The sequence below is a fragment of the Buteo buteo genome, chromosome 16, assembly GCF_964188355.1.
Source record: "Buteo buteo chromosome 16, bButBut1.hap1.1, whole genome shotgun sequence".
In the NCBI taxonomy this organism is placed as follows: Eukaryota; Metazoa; Chordata; class Aves; order Accipitriformes; family Accipitridae; genus Buteo; species Buteo buteo.
In genome coordinates this window covers 31,134,129-31,149,741 of record NC_134186.1, presented here as the reverse complement: position 1 = coordinate 31,149,741, position 15,613 = coordinate 31,134,129, and the positions used below count along the sequence as shown (strand labels likewise).

The following is a 15,613-nucleotide window of genomic DNA, read 5'->3' as shown; positions in this document are numbered from 1 at the left end:
GGAAGAAGAGGTGGGTGGTGATGGGACATCCACATTCCCTCTGGTGCCAGGGGCACAGGACCCTGGGATAACAAGGAGAAGGTGGGCTGGGTGATGTTGGTGCAAGGCGTGAGCCTTGGGCATGAACTGTTCATGCTTTCACATCTCTGTCTCTCCTCCACAGACCCGCACCACAGTGAAGAAGCTGGCTGTGTCGCCCAAGTGGAAGAACTATGGGCTGAGGATTTTTGGCTACATCCACCCCTTCAAGGATGGTAAGTGATGGAGCTTGGCCTCTTCTCCCCCTGCAGCAATGTGGAGAAGCTGCCACCTTCCCCCTTCTTGGGCCACACGAGGACAGAAAAGCTCTTAAAGACAGTCTCCAAATCACTGGCTCCCAGGCAAGAGGGTCTTTCTGGAGCAAAGACTCTATTCCCTGGTTGCTTCAATTGGAGGCAAGGCCCACGACCCATCCAGGACAGAGCCATGACGTGGGGTCTGGGGTGGCCCCATCACCTCTGTCCATCCATCCCTGTTTCCCCATCTCACAATGAGGCACTGGGACTGAGCCCATGCCACCGGAGCTGCTGTATCGCTCTGTGGTGACCTTCTCCTTTGCTCTCTGCAGGGGATTTCCAGTTTTCTGTGGCTTCAGATGACAATTCGGAGTTCTGGCTCAGCTCCGACGAGAGTCCATCCAACTCCCGGCTGGCTGCATTTGTGGGCAAGGTACGCGCCATCGTCCTTGACCCTCTGCCTTTCCCTGCACCAGGGATGCTGGAGCTCCCACTGAGAGCGTCTCCTCCCTTGGGGTGCCTGGCTCCTTGCTCCCAGCATGCTGATAACCATTCCAAGTGCCTTCTGGGGATCCGCAGTGTTCAATTAACGATGTTTCAAACCCATGGGCGCTCTTTAGCCATCGCATATTCTCCCTTCTACAGGTCCCTCTGCTGCAGCACCTCTTAAAAAGGGAGGGTGCAGGGTCCATGTGTGACTTTGCCAGAAGCAGCTCTCCTGCTTCTTTGCCCCCTTGGGAAATGCCAGGCTATTTCAGCCTGGTCCCATCTCTGCCCCTGCATCCCATCCTAGTTGTAGCTACCAAAGACCAGCTTATGTTCCAGAGTAGGAGATTTAATATTTGCTCCTGGATTTTCTTGGCATTAACTCCTATAATCGGAAACCCCATGGTCCGTCATTGCACCCATGCCTTTTTGGGATCCTGGTGGTGTTAGCTGGTGACAAGTTCTTGTGGCAGGAGTGCCAGCAGCTGGGGACAAGCGGCCCCTGGGATAGAGCCTCTGGGATATCCTCCTGCCTGAAGAGCCTTTCTGCAGCATGGCATAGTGCCTGATGGAGGTGGAGGAGAGATTCTCGCAGCCTGGTGGGGTTTGGGCCTTTTGCCCGCTTGGCCCGTAGTGTCCCCGGTACTCTCACATGCTCCTTCTTCCTTCCCCCAGCTGGGCACCGAGTGGACGGCACCGGGAGAGTTCACCAAATTCAGCTCACAAGTCTCCAAGCCTCTGCGGTAAGTGTGTGCTTGCTCCCGCTGCCCATCCCGGGTGGATGGAGTCGGGGAGACGGAGCTGCTGGCTCCATGCTGACTCAGTTCCTCCTCCCTGGGAGGAGACCCCAGCCATGGCCTCTTCCCAAAAGGCACGTGGGGTCTGGGCTGGGCAGGACTTCAACCAGCCATGCCTCCAGGTCCACGGCTTGAAGGTATTGGGGGCCGCAGCCACCTCTGCAGATGATGAAGTGGGCACAGGGGATCCCCCTGATCTCATGAAGCTTCTCAGCAGTGGGATGGGGGAGCAGATACCCACATCATGCTGCCTGTCTCCTTGCCCCAGGAAGGTTTAGCCACACGTGAGCAAGACAGAGAGGGTTTCCCGAGACGGCTGCTCTAGCAGGGGAGCTCCCATTGCCCTGGCAGCGGTAACAGTTGGCTCAGCAATGATTTCTAACTGGCTTCTTCCTCTCTTGCGCAGCCTCATGTCCTCCAGACGCTACTACTTCGAGCTGCTCCACAAACAAGACGACCGAGGTTCAGACCACGTGGAAGTTGGCGTGAGTAAATGCCCCCACCCGGTGCTCCTTTCAAGGCTTGTCCTGTCAAGAGCTGGCGCCAGGGCTTTTCCTGATGTGCGTTAAAACTCTTTCTCCTGGAGCAAAGCCACGATTTCCCCTGTCCCGTGGCTGCCAGTGGCTCAGCCCACAGAGGGGACAAGTCAGCGTTGCTCCGATGGAGCTGGGGCTCGTGTCCCCGTGCCCCTGGGCTATTGCTGTGCAGGGCACCTGGCACAGGCTGCTTTTCTCTGTGCTCATCTGATCCTTTCGTGCCATGGCCTTCTGGGACCTAAAGACCCTGCTGTCCCTCCACTGTGCTCCTGCCTTGCCGATGTGCTCCCACAATGGGTGCTAACAGAGCAGCCCCTCCTCCGCTCCAGGCTCCAGCGGTGGTGGGACATCCAGCTCCACGTGGCCAGTCCCATCCCTTCTCCTTTCTCCTTGGCCTTCTGCAGAAGGGCTGGCAGAGGGGGGAAGGTCCCCTGCGGGCTTCTTCTCTGAGGACCCCGTTGCCACAGGCAAGGAGAGCCCAGACCGTGTAAGATCAGAGCAGGCAGGTCCCAGGACACCATCTGCAAGTGGCAGACCACCTTGCTGGCTTGCATCCCAGGGCCAGTGGTGGGAGAAATGGCCGGGGTGATGGAGTGGGTCCCTTGCTTCTTTTCACCCTTAGAGATACCGTGAGTTTCAAATCTGAACTTGTCTGCCTTGGCTGCACAACCCTGGCAAAGCCTGGAGCGTGTGTGTCAGGAGCTGGGGCTGTCTTTGGGAGGGGAAGATGTTGGCTCGTTAGCAAAGGTTTCCTTTCTCCCAAGCAGTCATTAATCACTGGAGTCAAACTTGTGCCAGCAAAGCATCAGGGAGGCTGACAACACCCCTTCCTTGCTGGCGCTCTCCTCCCCATCGCTCAACCTCACCCTCCCAGGGCTCCATCTCCATCCATCCTGATAAGATCTGCATTTCTGCTGTGAAAAACAAATAGATGGGGGAGACATTTTTTTGCTGGAGGGAGGGAAGCCTTTCAGATGTTCAGAAAGAAACAACAACAAAAAAGCAGGACCCCAATGCGTCTCTCCCTGCGGGCATTTGAGGGCTTGTCCTGACAAAGGCTCAAGACATGCTTTTAAAATGCATGTAGCTAGATCAGCGCAGGCAGCTATGAAGACCCTCTTAAGTCAATGCAAACTTGTCTGCTGTTAATGTGCGTTTGCGCAGCACCGGAGTGAGGCACGGGAAGGAGGGGAGGTGGTGTAGGGCTCGGTGCGTGTTGGCTTTGGCTCAGGTCCTGATGGGTGCCGTGGCCTCCCTGCTCTGTTCCCTGAGGTTGAAGGGGGGTGTGCGGAGAAGCTGCCCTGTGCCCCAGCATCGTCCCTCCCCTGCGAGGCAGGACGTGTGACTGTGCTGCCTCCCATGATGTTATTGATGCTGCTGCTGATGCGGGGCTGGATCTGGCCTGCCTGTCCCAAAAGGACAACGGATGGTCGTGTGGCAGTCCTGAGCGGAAAGCAGCATGAGCCCGTGTCCCACCTCCGGGAGCCTTCCCTTCTCTGACCACACAAGGGAAGCCTACTAATCCCAAATCACCCGGGATAAAGGCAGGAGATGGGTCTGGGTCTGTGCTGGGGCAGGATCAGTCCTCTCCCTTGTTTCCCTCCTGCAGGGTTGGGGCTGGGACCAGTGCAGGCAAGTTTGTGGGAGCTGAGGACAGGGGAGAACCCATCCTAGGGTGCCTGGGGTTGGGCAGCTGCATCCTGAACCCCTGCCACCCTCTCGCTCATTCTCCATCTCCTTTCATTTTTTCCTAGTGGCGAGTTTTCCTGCCCAGCTTGAAGTTCGAAGTGATCGACTCCTCCTACATCTCCCTGTACACAGGTAAGGGCCACACGTGTCCGCCTGCAGCCATGGCAAGCAAGCTCTCGAGGGGGCTGTATGTGCTGGTGCAGCCGGGGAGAGATGGCACCAGAGCCTGGGAAGGAAACCAGATCCTGGGGGAAGACTTCAGCCTCTCAGCCCCTCTAGAGCTTCTGCTGGGTGTAAGGAAGGGGGCAAGGGGCTGCGGCAGGTAGTGGTGATGCTGGGAGTGTGCTGCGACCCTCCTAAAAACAGGCTGGAGAGGTGACACGCCACAGAAACACAGCTCTCCTGGTGCTCCAGCCTCGTCCCTGCTAATGAGACCATGGAGGGCTGGCTCCTTGGCCTGGCCCTGAGTTATGAGGAGCTGTCGTGTAACCAGGGATGGATGGCGCAAGGTTTAATTAAATCTATAGATCTTCTGCTTCCTGCCCCTTCCCTGGCAGCAAGAAAGGACTTGATAGATGGGTCCTGCCCCAGTGCTCAATACGCTGGAGGACCGGTCATCAAACATGCCCTGGAAGGTGTCGATAAGGCAGGAGGGGACAGGCAACAGGCAGGGATTAGTGGGGAGAGGAGGGATGGAGGGGTATTGCTGGTATTGATGCAGGTGCCCATGAGACGGATGGCGTGCAGATAAATTCCCCCTCCCCAGCCGCTGTCCTTCAGTGCTCCCTCGGACCCCAGCAGCATCCCAGGGCAAAGCCACATCACTCGTAGGGAGCCTGTCCCCATGGCGTGGGGGACACCAGCAGCGTGGAGAGCGTCCTCCTTCCTTCCCTTTCTCCAGGCTTTTCCAGGGGTTGCAGCCCAACCTCAGCCAGCTGCACAGAGGTGTTTGGGGAGCCTTTCCCTGCTGCAAGCAGAAGAATTTGGGGCTCGGGAAGGGGGTTCCTGCTTGCTTCTGGACCCACCTGTTTCCCTGCAGCTCTGCAGCGGGGAGAGCTGCCTGGAAAGGGAGCACCCTCGGGTGCTCGGGGCAGGCAGCTCTGAGCATGGCCAAGGTGACCGGAGCAAGGTGACCTCCCTTGGGGAGGTCTGGGGGCTGGTTGATAGCCAAGGACAACATGCCACCCTCATCCCTGAATAGGAGGCAAAACCAGCTCATGTTACGTTTACCTGCACCTCTACGGGGAAGAACATTCACGGTTTAATTCCTGTGTCCTTGGGAATTAAAAGCCCAGAGCGTTCCCACCCCTTGTCTTTGAGCGTGGTGAGCGATGCCGTAATGGGAGCTGGGCTGCCTGGCTGAGATCAGCTGTACCCTTGTCCTCTCGGTGCTCATTAATTGATGGCAATAATCATTAGGCTGATTAGTCACGGGGTCTGTGAGCACGTGAGAGGGCTGGAGGAGCTGGGTTTGCCCTCGTGCAAACACGTCAGCTCCCCTTGTGCCCCTGGGAGCAGGAGGAATCCACAATTCTCTGAGCTCTCTTGGTGGGAGGGATGGAGAGGTTGGGAAGTGCCACCTCGGAGGATGCTCCTGGGACAATGCTCTGTATGGGTATGCCCTTGGGGTTCAGCTCCTGTCCTCGCCCTCTTCAGATGAATCGTCCCTGAAGATGAACCACGTGGAGCACATCCCGCAGACCTTGGCCAGCCACAGCGGGAGCTACCTCTGGGAGGCACAGCAAGATGAGCACGGGGCTGACATGCTGAAGTCTGACCCCAGGGACACCTTCTTTCTCAGTAAGCAGCTGGGAGCAGACCCTTGCAAATCTCCGTGGAATTTTGTAGGAGGAAAAAGGCAGGACCTGGCTGCCAGGGGCACCCAGAGCATCCCTCCTACCTTCTTGCCTGTCTCCTGGGTGGAGGGCATCTCTGCTGGGGTCTGTAGGGGGGCAAGTTGGGATGGTTTGGGCTACTGACTGTAAGGTGGGTTGGGCTACGAGGGTGGCAGAGCACGGCTTGAGGCTGAGCTGCGGCTGCTTCTCCTCAGCCCCTGCGATCGAGGCCTCCCGAGTGGAGAACGTGCTGGTGCCCTGTGCCTACAGCCCCACCTACGTGGTGAAGGACTTCCCCATCGCCCGCTATCAGGGCCTGCAATTTGTAAGTGCCTCCCTGTGACAGGGATGGGGTCACGCTCCCATGGGAGACATGGCGAAGCAGGGTGCTTTGCCCTCACCCCAGGGCAGGGATTTTTCCACCTGGTTACAATCCAGGAGAAAATGTCTCTTGCTGGAGGATCAGGCTGAGCTTCCCCATCTTGACCCGAGAGGGTTTGGGTTAAAAGCCCCATGGTGTGTTTGAGATGCTGGAGGTCACCTTGGTGTTGAGGGGCTGCACTACTGGCCTTGGGTCTCTGGCTCCTAGTCCTGCTGGCCCCCACTTCCTCGGAGTGAGCCCACTCTGCACCGGGGTGATGGTGGCGTGGTCGTCTCCCTAGGTCTACCTCTCGTTCGTGTACCCCAACGACTTCACGCGCCTCACTCACATGGAGACGGAGAACAAGTGCTTCTACAGGGAGTCCCCCCTCTACCTGGAGAAGTAAGTGTTGGTGGGCTGGTATTTGGGGGTGGTACATGGAAGGAGAGGAAGGGGCTGATGTCAACAGGGTGCTCAAAGAGCTGGAGAAACGGCGCTGAGATGATGCATCCTCAGCCGCGTGTCCCCAAGCTCCATCCTCCATGGAAGGGCCACCTCCGGGCTGGCTCTCTTCCCATCTCTTGGGCATGTAGCAGCTTGGGACCTGGCAGTGCTCCTGGATTTTGGGAATCCCACCTCCCTTCGGAGTCGGGCTGTGCCCAGGCACCTGTGCCGCAGCCGGGGACGCGCCTCCCTGCGTGGGCTTGTGTGTGTGCGAGCCTGTCCCTTTGCGCGTACACCCCTCCCTTACCTCCGGGACCTCATCTTTCTTCTGTCTCCCAGGTTTGGTTTTTATAAGTACATGAAGATGGATGAAGAGGAGGAGGATCCACGCCAGCGAGCGTTTCTCTTCCTCAACCCAGACAGTGAGTCACCGCTCCCCGCTGGCAGCTTTTTGGGCATCTCTCATCAGCTTGGCATGGGGCTGAGCACTGGCATCCTTGCCCACCAGCCCATCCACTCAGAGATGCAACTCATAGGGATGCCTCCAGTGATGCTGGGGGGCCTCGAGGAGGGCTGGGCTGCGCAGAGCAGCTTGCCTCTGAGTGGTCCCGTGCGCTCCGTGGTCACGCATCCTGCTCAGCTCAGCCACAAAGCGCTGTGGGATATGGGAGTGGGATGCTAGGGTTGGGATTCGCCCTCCCTAATTCTTGAAGCTGTGTACCCACATCTCCTGGGTTGGCCTGGTCAGGGGGCAGCAGGATGTGGGACCAGACCTGGTGTGGAGTCTGGGGATGCTCATGGGGACCTGCAGGAGCTGGTTTGTTCAGAGCCTGCCTTGCTGTTGGTTTGCAGCCTGGCAAAGCCCTGGCAGGCTGGGTTTGCTCCCAGATGAAACAAGAGAGGTGCCAATATGTGGCCAAGGTTTGGAGGGGTTAACGGGCAGAGCCTGGAGCTACCAGCCCCGGTGAGCATCAGTCAGTGCCCACCAGCTCTCAGTCTCCCTCGCCCAGCGGCCGCTCGCAGGTTAATCTCTTGCTGGAGACAAGCTTTGCCTCCTTGTCTTGGACCAGCATGCTGCGGGGGGGTGTGCCCAGCGGCTCGGACCCTCGGGGTATTTATCTATGCCTTTACTCCCTAGATTTCCTCGAGGATGAGGAGGAGGAGGAGGAGGAAGGAGTGGACAGCCCTGAGCCCACAGACCCACCTCCCGAAGCCAAGGAGAAGGGCTTTGGGCCGGTACCCGGAGCCAAAGGGAAAGAGGCCCCGCCAGTCACTGGGGATTATGGAGACGACCTGGACTATTACAGCTTTCGCCACAAGCAGGGTCAGGCCCGGGACGATGCAGGCACGCCTGGGCAGCCGGGAAGATGGAGCACGTCCCGCCAGGCCAGCGCCAGTCCGGCGGCTGTCCTCGAGGACCTCCACGGCGAGGAGGACGTGGGCCCCGCGCTGGAGCCGGTCCGTGGGCGGATGCTCAGTTGGTTACCCCAGGATCCCGGCGAGGGCGAGGAGGATGAACTGGGGCTGCTGGCGCCTTCGAAGCATGCTGGGGCCCTGAGCCTCCAACCCCACCTCTCTGTTCCCATCTTTGGTGGCAAAGCCAAAACGCCGGGTCCCAGCAAGGCTGCAGCAACCAGGGAGGACAAAAAACCCCAGAAAGCCCAGGAGAAGGTCTACGTGACCAGGCTGCAGCCGGGGAAGCGCAAAGCCCCAGCCCAGGAGCCAGCCTTCCCTGGCATCTTCCTTTACCCAAAACCTCTGAAGAAAGTCCATCTTCGCTCCAGGACCCCTCAGAAGCATCCCATCGCCTCCAGCAAGCTCCATGCTGTCCCTGGCCGCCGGACCCCCTGGCTCCTGAGCAACTTCTCCAAGGAAAGGGACGCTGCCAGGCGGAAGAGTGCCCGTACGGGTGGCAGGAGGTGGGAACAGCCGTCCAAGCCGGGGACTGAGCGGCGGGCGCTGCCCAGTCTCCTTGCCCTGGGGACCGAAGGGCTCTTCAGCAGGGAGATGCACGAGGACACGACCCCTGCCCCGGGCAGGACAGCGGCCACCACTGATTACAACTCCTCCGAGGCGACCCACTCAGAGGGGACGCGGGTGACATCCTTTCTGAAGGTGTCAGAAACGACGGCATCCCAGCAGGAGGAGGGAAAGGGCCAGGAGGAGGAGGAGGAGGAGGAGGAGGAAGAGGTGTCGGACTACAGCTATGAGACCGGGGAGCTGCAGCACAGCTGGCTGGAAGACTCCATCAACTGGCAGAGGACGTTCAGCGTCAGCTCGGTGGACTTTGAGCTCCTGCGCTCCGACTGGAACGACCTGCGCTGCAACGTGTCGGGCAACCTGCAGCTGAGCGAGAGCGAGGTCGTCGATGTGGTGGCACAGTACATGGAGAAGCTCAACGAGAAGAATGGAGGGTAGGGAGGGAGCGGGGTGTGGGCGGGAGGTCGGGGGGATGTGCCTTCATCCCGCTTGGCTCCTTGGGGCCAGGTGAGCTGGATGGTGGGTTCAGGCCAACCCCTCGAGCAAGGCAGCTGCGGGGAGCGAAGCTCATGGTGATGGTGCTTTCAAGTGCTTCTCCTTTCCCTGTAGCATCTACACCCTCCTGAGGATCGTCAACGTGGAGAAGCGTCGGGACACGGCCCGGGGGAACCGCTACCTGCTGGAGCTGGAGCTGGCAGAGCGGGGCCAGCGGACGGTGCGGCTCTCCGAGTACGTCTACGTCCTTTTGCACCAGGGCAAGCAGGACGACAGCGCCGAGGCCAACCCCGAGGGGCTGGCCTTGGGGGCCACTGAGCCCCAGCCGAGCACCTGGAGCATCCTCTACGGAAAGCCCGTCCTGTGCCGGCCCCTGCGGCTCAGCTGGAAGCAGGACGTCATGGTGCACTTCGTGGTACCTGGTAGGTGAGAGCAGGACGTGTCTCTCCAGGGTCTCTGCTGCTCCCTCTGCCCTCGGCATCCTCTGGTGTGGGGAAGGCAACCCCTTTGCTCCCTGGTTGTACCCTTCAGGCTGGCCCAAGGGGGATGAGGTTCTCTCTTCTCATGAGATGCTGAGGTTATTGCTTCTCATCAGAAGGGGTGTTGGTTTGGTTGGGGAAGGTGGTGCTCTTGGGACCCTTATGGTGAGCCTGAGGGACGTTTGTGGCTGTGTCTGGCAGTGAAGAACCAAGCCCGCTGGGTCCAGCAGTTCATCTCGGACATGGCCCGCCTGTACGGGGCTACGAAGGACGCCAACTTCAACGTCATCCTGGTGGACTTCGACAGCGACGACATGGATGTCGAGAAAGCCCTACGGGATGCCCGACTGCCCCGGTAACCCACCCTGTGCGAGCTCCACGTCCCACCCTGCTCCCTCTGAGGCTGCCGAGGGGGTCTGCGGGGCTCCTCATGGTGGGACAGGCCATCCTGGTGGTGCTCTCGCAACCTGCCTTTCCTTCCCCAGCCCAGCACGTGTCTCTGCCTCACTGCCCCTTGCCTCCTCCTCTTTTCTGGGGGTTTAAACTTGTTTTCTGCACAGAGGAGTCGGGGGTGCAGAGACCTCCTCTGCCTCCGTGGGGGCACCCTCGGCGTGAGTTGTAGGCACCCGACCCCCTCCTGAGAAGGTCCCTTCTCCTCACTGATGGTCCCTGTCCCCCTCTTGGCTGTGTCCCTTTCCATCACCAGCACTAACTACCCTGTCCTCTCTCCTCAGCTACCAGTATCTGCGGCGCACGGGGAACTTTGAGCGCTCGGCTGGGCTGCAGGCTGGTGTGGACACGGTCGAGGTGAGCTGGGGGAGAGGAACCAGCTCTCGCCTTGGCTTCTCTCCCAGAACTGTTTCGCCCTGATCCTCTCACTTGTGTCTGTCCCCTCCCATAGGACGGGCACAGTATCGTGTTCCTCTGCGACCTGCACATCCATTTCCCCCCCAATATCCTGGACAGCATCCGGAAGCACTGCGTGGAGGGGAAGCTGGCCTACGCGCCCATCGTCATGAGGCTGAGCTGTGGCAGCTCCCCACGGGAGCCCAACGGTAAGCGGGGTCCCCTCTGCCGTGACACCTTTCCAGCTGGAAAATGTCCACCGCCTGCCCGAAGAGAGCTGCGGCGCTGGGTTTGGGTTACAGCTGGGCTCGGATGCGCAGGGAGGATGGGTTTGTTTTTGCTCTGGCAAGATGGGATTCAAACCCAAGGGTGCTCGAGGCACGCAGGGTGCGATGCCCCCCCTGAACCGGGCTGTCACCCGGTGCACCCCCGCAGGAGGTGGCAGTGATGGGGACAGAGCTGTGGTGGGAAGAGAGGTTGGGACAGGGTGTTCCTGTGGTTCCCAGGTAGCAGGGAGAGTACGGACGTGATGGCCTGGGGATTTGGGGTCCCCCCGCACCCCTCGCCTCATTGCTCTCCCCCTCCTCCAGGCTACTGGGAGGTGAACGGCTTTGGCCTCTTTGGCATCTACAAGTCGGACTTCGACCGCGTGGGAGGGATGAACACGGAGGAGTTCAGAGACCGCTGGGGCGGGGAGGACTGGGAGCTCCTGGACAGGTGAGGCTGGGGGTCCTGGCAGCCCCCTACCCCCCCGGGGCAGGGCTGGCCATGTGGATTTGGGCACATCGCCTGGGAAACCTGCCCTCTTCTCCATCTGGCCGGCTAAAGGCTGGGGCGATGTGGCAGAGAAGGGGCAAAACCTCCCTTTGGGAGGGCCGCGTCCGTCCCCTCCCTCCCCTGAGCGGCTGTCCCCCCGTCTGGCTGCAGGGTCCTTCAGAGCGGGCTGGAGGTGGAGCGCTTGCGTCTCAGGAACTTTTACCATTACTACCACTCCAAGCGCGGCATGTGGAACGCCCGCAGCAAGAAGCCACCCAAGGACTAGCGCCCCGAGCCCGGCCTGAAGCCACTGACCCCCCCGCACCCGCCGGAGGCAGGCCACCACCGGCGCCCGGTTGTCCCCGACCTCTGCCGACGCACCTCGGTGCCGGCACGGAGGGCACCCGTAAAGGAACCGCAGTTATTTTGGGAAAGGGGGGAGCGGGGAGGGTGAAAGCGGGCGGTGATTTTTTTCTTAAGGGTCTAATTTCTTAGTCAGAAACGAATTTATTAACTCATTAGTGCCGGGACAATGGGCATCCTGCTGTCGGGAGGGATAAAGCCTCCTAGCTGATCCCCAGAGCCGGTGGGTCTCTGGGGACTGTGCTGGGCCAGTGATGCCAGAGGCGGAAAAGTGGTACCCAAGCTCGCAGCCGGCGCTCGCTCTACAGCCCCTTTGCTGGGTCGCCCCCCCCGCCCCAAATGCCCAACACCTTGTCCCTGTGCCAGGCTGGAGAGCTGAGCTTTTTGGGGCGGCTGCCGGTACCCACAGGAGTGAACTGGGGGTATGAGCCTGCTGGGGCTGCCCAAACCCTCCTGCTCCCCTCCCTGGGACCCATGGAGCCACCGTGGAGGCAAAAAAGGGTTCGGCTCTGTCCCTGCCGCATGGGGACATGCCACTGCGGCCATACGGGGTGGGGGGCAGAGCCCCTTGGCACGATGGGCTGGCATTGCCTGTGCTCGGGGGGGGCTGGGTTGGGATGGGAAAGGGCAGAGCCCAGAGCAGGTACGGGAGCAGGGGGAGAGCAAATGATGTTTCCAAGCTAATTTCTGTGAAATTATGAGGTAGGAAGCTGTTTTCAGGAAGTTTTGTCTGTTTTGGGGTTTTTTTTATTCTTAAAAAATAAAATCAATGTCTTGGCTGGGATTTCCTTCCCCTCCGTCACCCTCGTGCCTTGGCAGGGATGTGGCCCTCGGCTGGGCGTAGGGCACGAAAAGCCAAGTTGGCCTCTGTCCCTCACCGCGCAGGCTGGGAGATGCTTTTGCCCACTTGAAATCACCCCTGCCGTCTGTAACACCCAGGGGGGCTCAGGAAGCCCCGACCGCCGGCGTGTCCTGGAGGAGAGAGGAGCTTGCAGGGAGCACGCTGGTGGAAGCATTGGGCTGAGCCTGGCTGGCGCCGGGAGGCAAGGTCAGAAATTCCCGCTGGGACCGAGGAGGAGGACGGGTACGGGGCAAGGATCCGCTCTCTTCGGTGGGAGCGGGCAGCAGCGGCATCGCAAGGGGCCCCTTTGCTGTTTCGTGCAGTGAGGAGGAGGAGGAGGCAGCAGCCGTGTTTTGATGCCCGGATGCACGCCCGGGCTTGCAGGGAGGTTGCTGAGCCTCCGCCCCACACCTGGGCTCCTCCCGGGGAGCTGCCTGCACCCCACACGCTGCACGGGGGGCTCGCTCCGGTGCCCCCGGGGCTGGTGAGCCGAAGGGAGAGCCACGAGCTGCTCCGCTCGCTCCCGCACGCCCTTGCACGCTTGTTCGCCGCGTGGCCGTGTCAGCCCCTGCCCGAGCTCTTTGCTCACCTTTTCCACTTGCACGTGGACGTGCCCGCCTGCACGCAGCGCCTCGTGGGCTCTGGCAAACCCGCTTTGCCTCGGGCCTGGCTGCCGTGAGCTCCTTCTGCTCCTCAGCTGGGTCACCCCGTCCCTGCAGGATCCCCTGGGCTGCCACCACCGCGTCCTTGCTGCCCTCCACCATGAGCTTGCAACAACTGTGAGCAGCCCCGGGAGAGGGGAGATAGCCCCCAAGTTCCCCCCCTCCCCAAGTGTTTATTCCCCATCCGCATCCCCTGGGCTCTGTCTGAGCATCCGCTGAGTTTTGGGGTGAGGATGGAGGTGGTGGGCTCAGCAACCTGCTTGCCATCAGAAAACAGCCACAATCTGGGGCGCTGAGGGCTTTTTATCCCGAATTTGGTACTTCTGGCCCCAGGATTTGCCGGGAGGGGACGGTCTCGGCAGGCAGCGGGATTTTCTCTCTGTGCTGGCACTCGCGGGCTCCTCTCCTCACCCTGCTGCCTGTTTTTTCCAGCACTTTGGAAGCGCTTTGTTGTGGGCGAGGGCTCTGCCCGCTGCACCGGGAGTTGGCCCTGTGGGCTGAGAAGTCCCGGGCAGGGCGGGCAGCCCCGCGGTCCCCGGGGCCAGCAGCGGGATCCCTAAAGCTGCCTTTCCTTAGGCACAATTTTTCCAGCAGCTTCCCAGCTGGGAGCGCTCACAAAACCACCGGCATCGGAGTAGGCACCGGGCTCAGCCAAAGCCAGAGCTGCCGCTGATGCTGGAAGGGACTGGTGCCACCCGCGCTGTCCCCACTGGGGACACTGGTCCAGCCCTGCTGGGCGGACGATTTGGAGCCAGCCGATGGCGACTGCTTGGGGTAGGGCCAGCAGCAAAACGCCGGAGGGTTTTGCCTCTCCGGCAGCGGCTGAGCTGTGGTCATGGGGACCACGGGGAGCCTCTCCCAGGCCAGGCGTTGGAGCCCCAAGTGACGGTGGGGTGCAGGTAGGTCCCCGCTTTTAGAGGAGCAGCCCCGGTGCTGGGGCGAGGCGTTGGCCAGGCGGCTCGCCCTCCCCCGAGGGGGTGCTGCGAAGGCGTTGGGGCTTGTTTGGGGTGGCGGAGACGAACCCCAGCCTGGGGCGGCCTCACTGTAGGGCTGCCTGGGCCGTGGGGCCGAGCGAGGTGGCGGTGGAGGGCGAGGGGGAGCACGGGAGCCCACCCAACGCCTCCGGACCGAGAACTGGCCGAGCGTGGCAGCAGCGGCCAGGTGGAGGGGCCTGGGCAGCCTCCTGCCCTGCGCTGGGCTTTGCCCAGGGGTCACCTCTCAGCAGCCCCCAGTGAGCGCCGGGTGCGGTGTGGAGCCCGGGCTGCAGTGCCGGTGGAAGCGATGGCCCCCGAACTGGTTTGGCCCGTTTCAAGCGCTCCCTCTTGGCTTATCTGGCTTCAAAGGGCTCCTGCTCCATCCCACGCACACAAACATGCTCCCCGTGAACCCCTGGGGCCTGGGGGAGCCCCCTGCACCCCACAGACCTGTGCCCGCCTAGCTCTGCCTCCCCTCCGTCTTCTCCTTTCAGCAATCCCAAAGCCCTCCTCGCCGCACCCGTGGGTGCTGGGGAGGTTCAAGGGGGTACAGTGGAAAGGTCACGTTGGACCATGGCCGTGGTGGTGGGGACTGACGGTGATTTTTTGGAGCACCACGAAGGCAGCTGAGATGTGGCTCTGCTGCCTGGGATGGGGCAGCCGAGACCCCCGGCCACCCCGCCGGCATCTTGGCTGTGCCGAGGCTTTTTGTGGAGCCTCCACAAGCCCCAAAAGCGCAAACTTGGCTGCGAGGGGAGCGGGTTTCGAGCGCACATGCAAAACAACGGCGAAGAGACTGGTTGGGTAAGCTCCCGGGGCGGGATCGTGCCGCAGCCCCACGCCTGCCGCAGACGGCATCGCCCACCCCGTGCCGGGGCGCCCGGCACCCGTGTGGCACCCAGGGGTGCACCCGCCTGCCCGGGAGGATGCTGCAGGGCAACGGCCCTCCGGGGCCACCCAACAAGGTACGTGCCGGCCGGTCCCGCACCCATCGGCGTGGCTGTCCCCGATGCGGGTCCCCTGGGAAAACTGGTGGTACCCACCCTGCCACCAGTCCCCATGCACCCAGTGGAAAGGGGCAGCGCGGATGCTGGATCCAGCAGCTGCCTGCTCCCGGCCAACTTTGGCCGAGAGGCTTTTTTCCTCATCTCTTCGTGCCTCGGTTTCCCCAGCGTGGCTCTTGGCACACGTGCGTCGTGGCCAGGCTGCGTGGTGCTGTGTCGGCCACTCCCTGCTTGAAACGCCGATGGCACCAGCAGCCACAGGCTTCCCCGGGGACCCGCTTTTGGGGAACAGGCACTTGGTGCTCAGGGGGTGGGAGAGGACAATGCGCGCCCAGGAGCTGGGGTCTCCCTGGGGACGTGGCTCTGTCACCCTGCAGAGGAAGGGATATGGGTGCCTCTAGGCTGGGGAATCATTCACCACTTTAGGGACTCCCAGACCAAGTTATTTAACCCTGTATCACCCTGAATGTGGCTGGATCCCCTCGGGAATCCCCCACTTTTGCTCCAAATCTGAGGGGTTTTTCTGCTGCTTTGCTGCTTTTTAAGCATCCCGGCGCATCCCTGCTCCCATCCAACACTTCCCCTATTAACGAGCCACTTTACAGGGCGAGTGCTGCTGGTTTCAGCTTCAAACCTGCCGCAACCCCCCCCCAACTCCCCCCATGACCCCCCCCAGTTGCCATCTTTAAGCTGCAGGGCAGTGTCACACCAGGGGGATGGGGGCTTGGAACGGAGGCAGAGCCTGGGTGAGCGGGGCTGCCAGTGGGCTCGGGGCCATCCCTGGGAGCCC

General features: G+C 61.3%; 1 protein-coding gene across 1 annotated transcript in view; it reads left to right on the top strand.

Annotated features, from left to right (window-relative positions):
- Nucleotides 1-12,120, top strand: part of B4GALNT4 (beta-1,4-N-acetyl-galactosaminyltransferase 4) — a 31,265-nt gene extending 19,145 nt beyond the window's left edge. The window contains exons 5-20 of the mRNA XM_075047169.1: nucleotides 164-254; nucleotides 608-708; nucleotides 1,437-1,504; nucleotides 1,965-2,043; nucleotides 3,849-3,915; nucleotides 5,440-5,583; nucleotides 5,834-5,943; nucleotides 6,281-6,381; nucleotides 6,763-6,845; nucleotides 7,562-8,837; nucleotides 9,013-9,320; nucleotides 9,579-9,732; nucleotides 10,112-10,184; nucleotides 10,279-10,432; nucleotides 10,814-10,940; nucleotides 11,151-12,120. Of these exons, the coding sequence (XP_074903270.1) occupies nucleotides 164-254; nucleotides 608-708; nucleotides 1,437-1,504; nucleotides 1,965-2,043; nucleotides 3,849-3,915; nucleotides 5,440-5,583; nucleotides 5,834-5,943; nucleotides 6,281-6,381; nucleotides 6,763-6,845; nucleotides 7,562-8,837; nucleotides 9,013-9,320; nucleotides 9,579-9,732; nucleotides 10,112-10,184; nucleotides 10,279-10,432; nucleotides 10,814-10,940; nucleotides 11,151-11,265 (3,051 nt within the window). The 3' untranslated portion in view covers nucleotides 11,266-12,120. The remainder of the gene's footprint in view (nucleotides 1-163; nucleotides 255-607; nucleotides 709-1,436; nucleotides 1,505-1,964; nucleotides 2,044-3,848; nucleotides 3,916-5,439; nucleotides 5,584-5,833; nucleotides 5,944-6,280; nucleotides 6,382-6,762; nucleotides 6,846-7,561; nucleotides 8,838-9,012; nucleotides 9,321-9,578; nucleotides 9,733-10,111; nucleotides 10,185-10,278; nucleotides 10,433-10,813; nucleotides 10,941-11,150) is intronic.
- The last annotated feature ends 3,493 nt before the right edge of the window (nucleotides 12,121-15,613 follow it).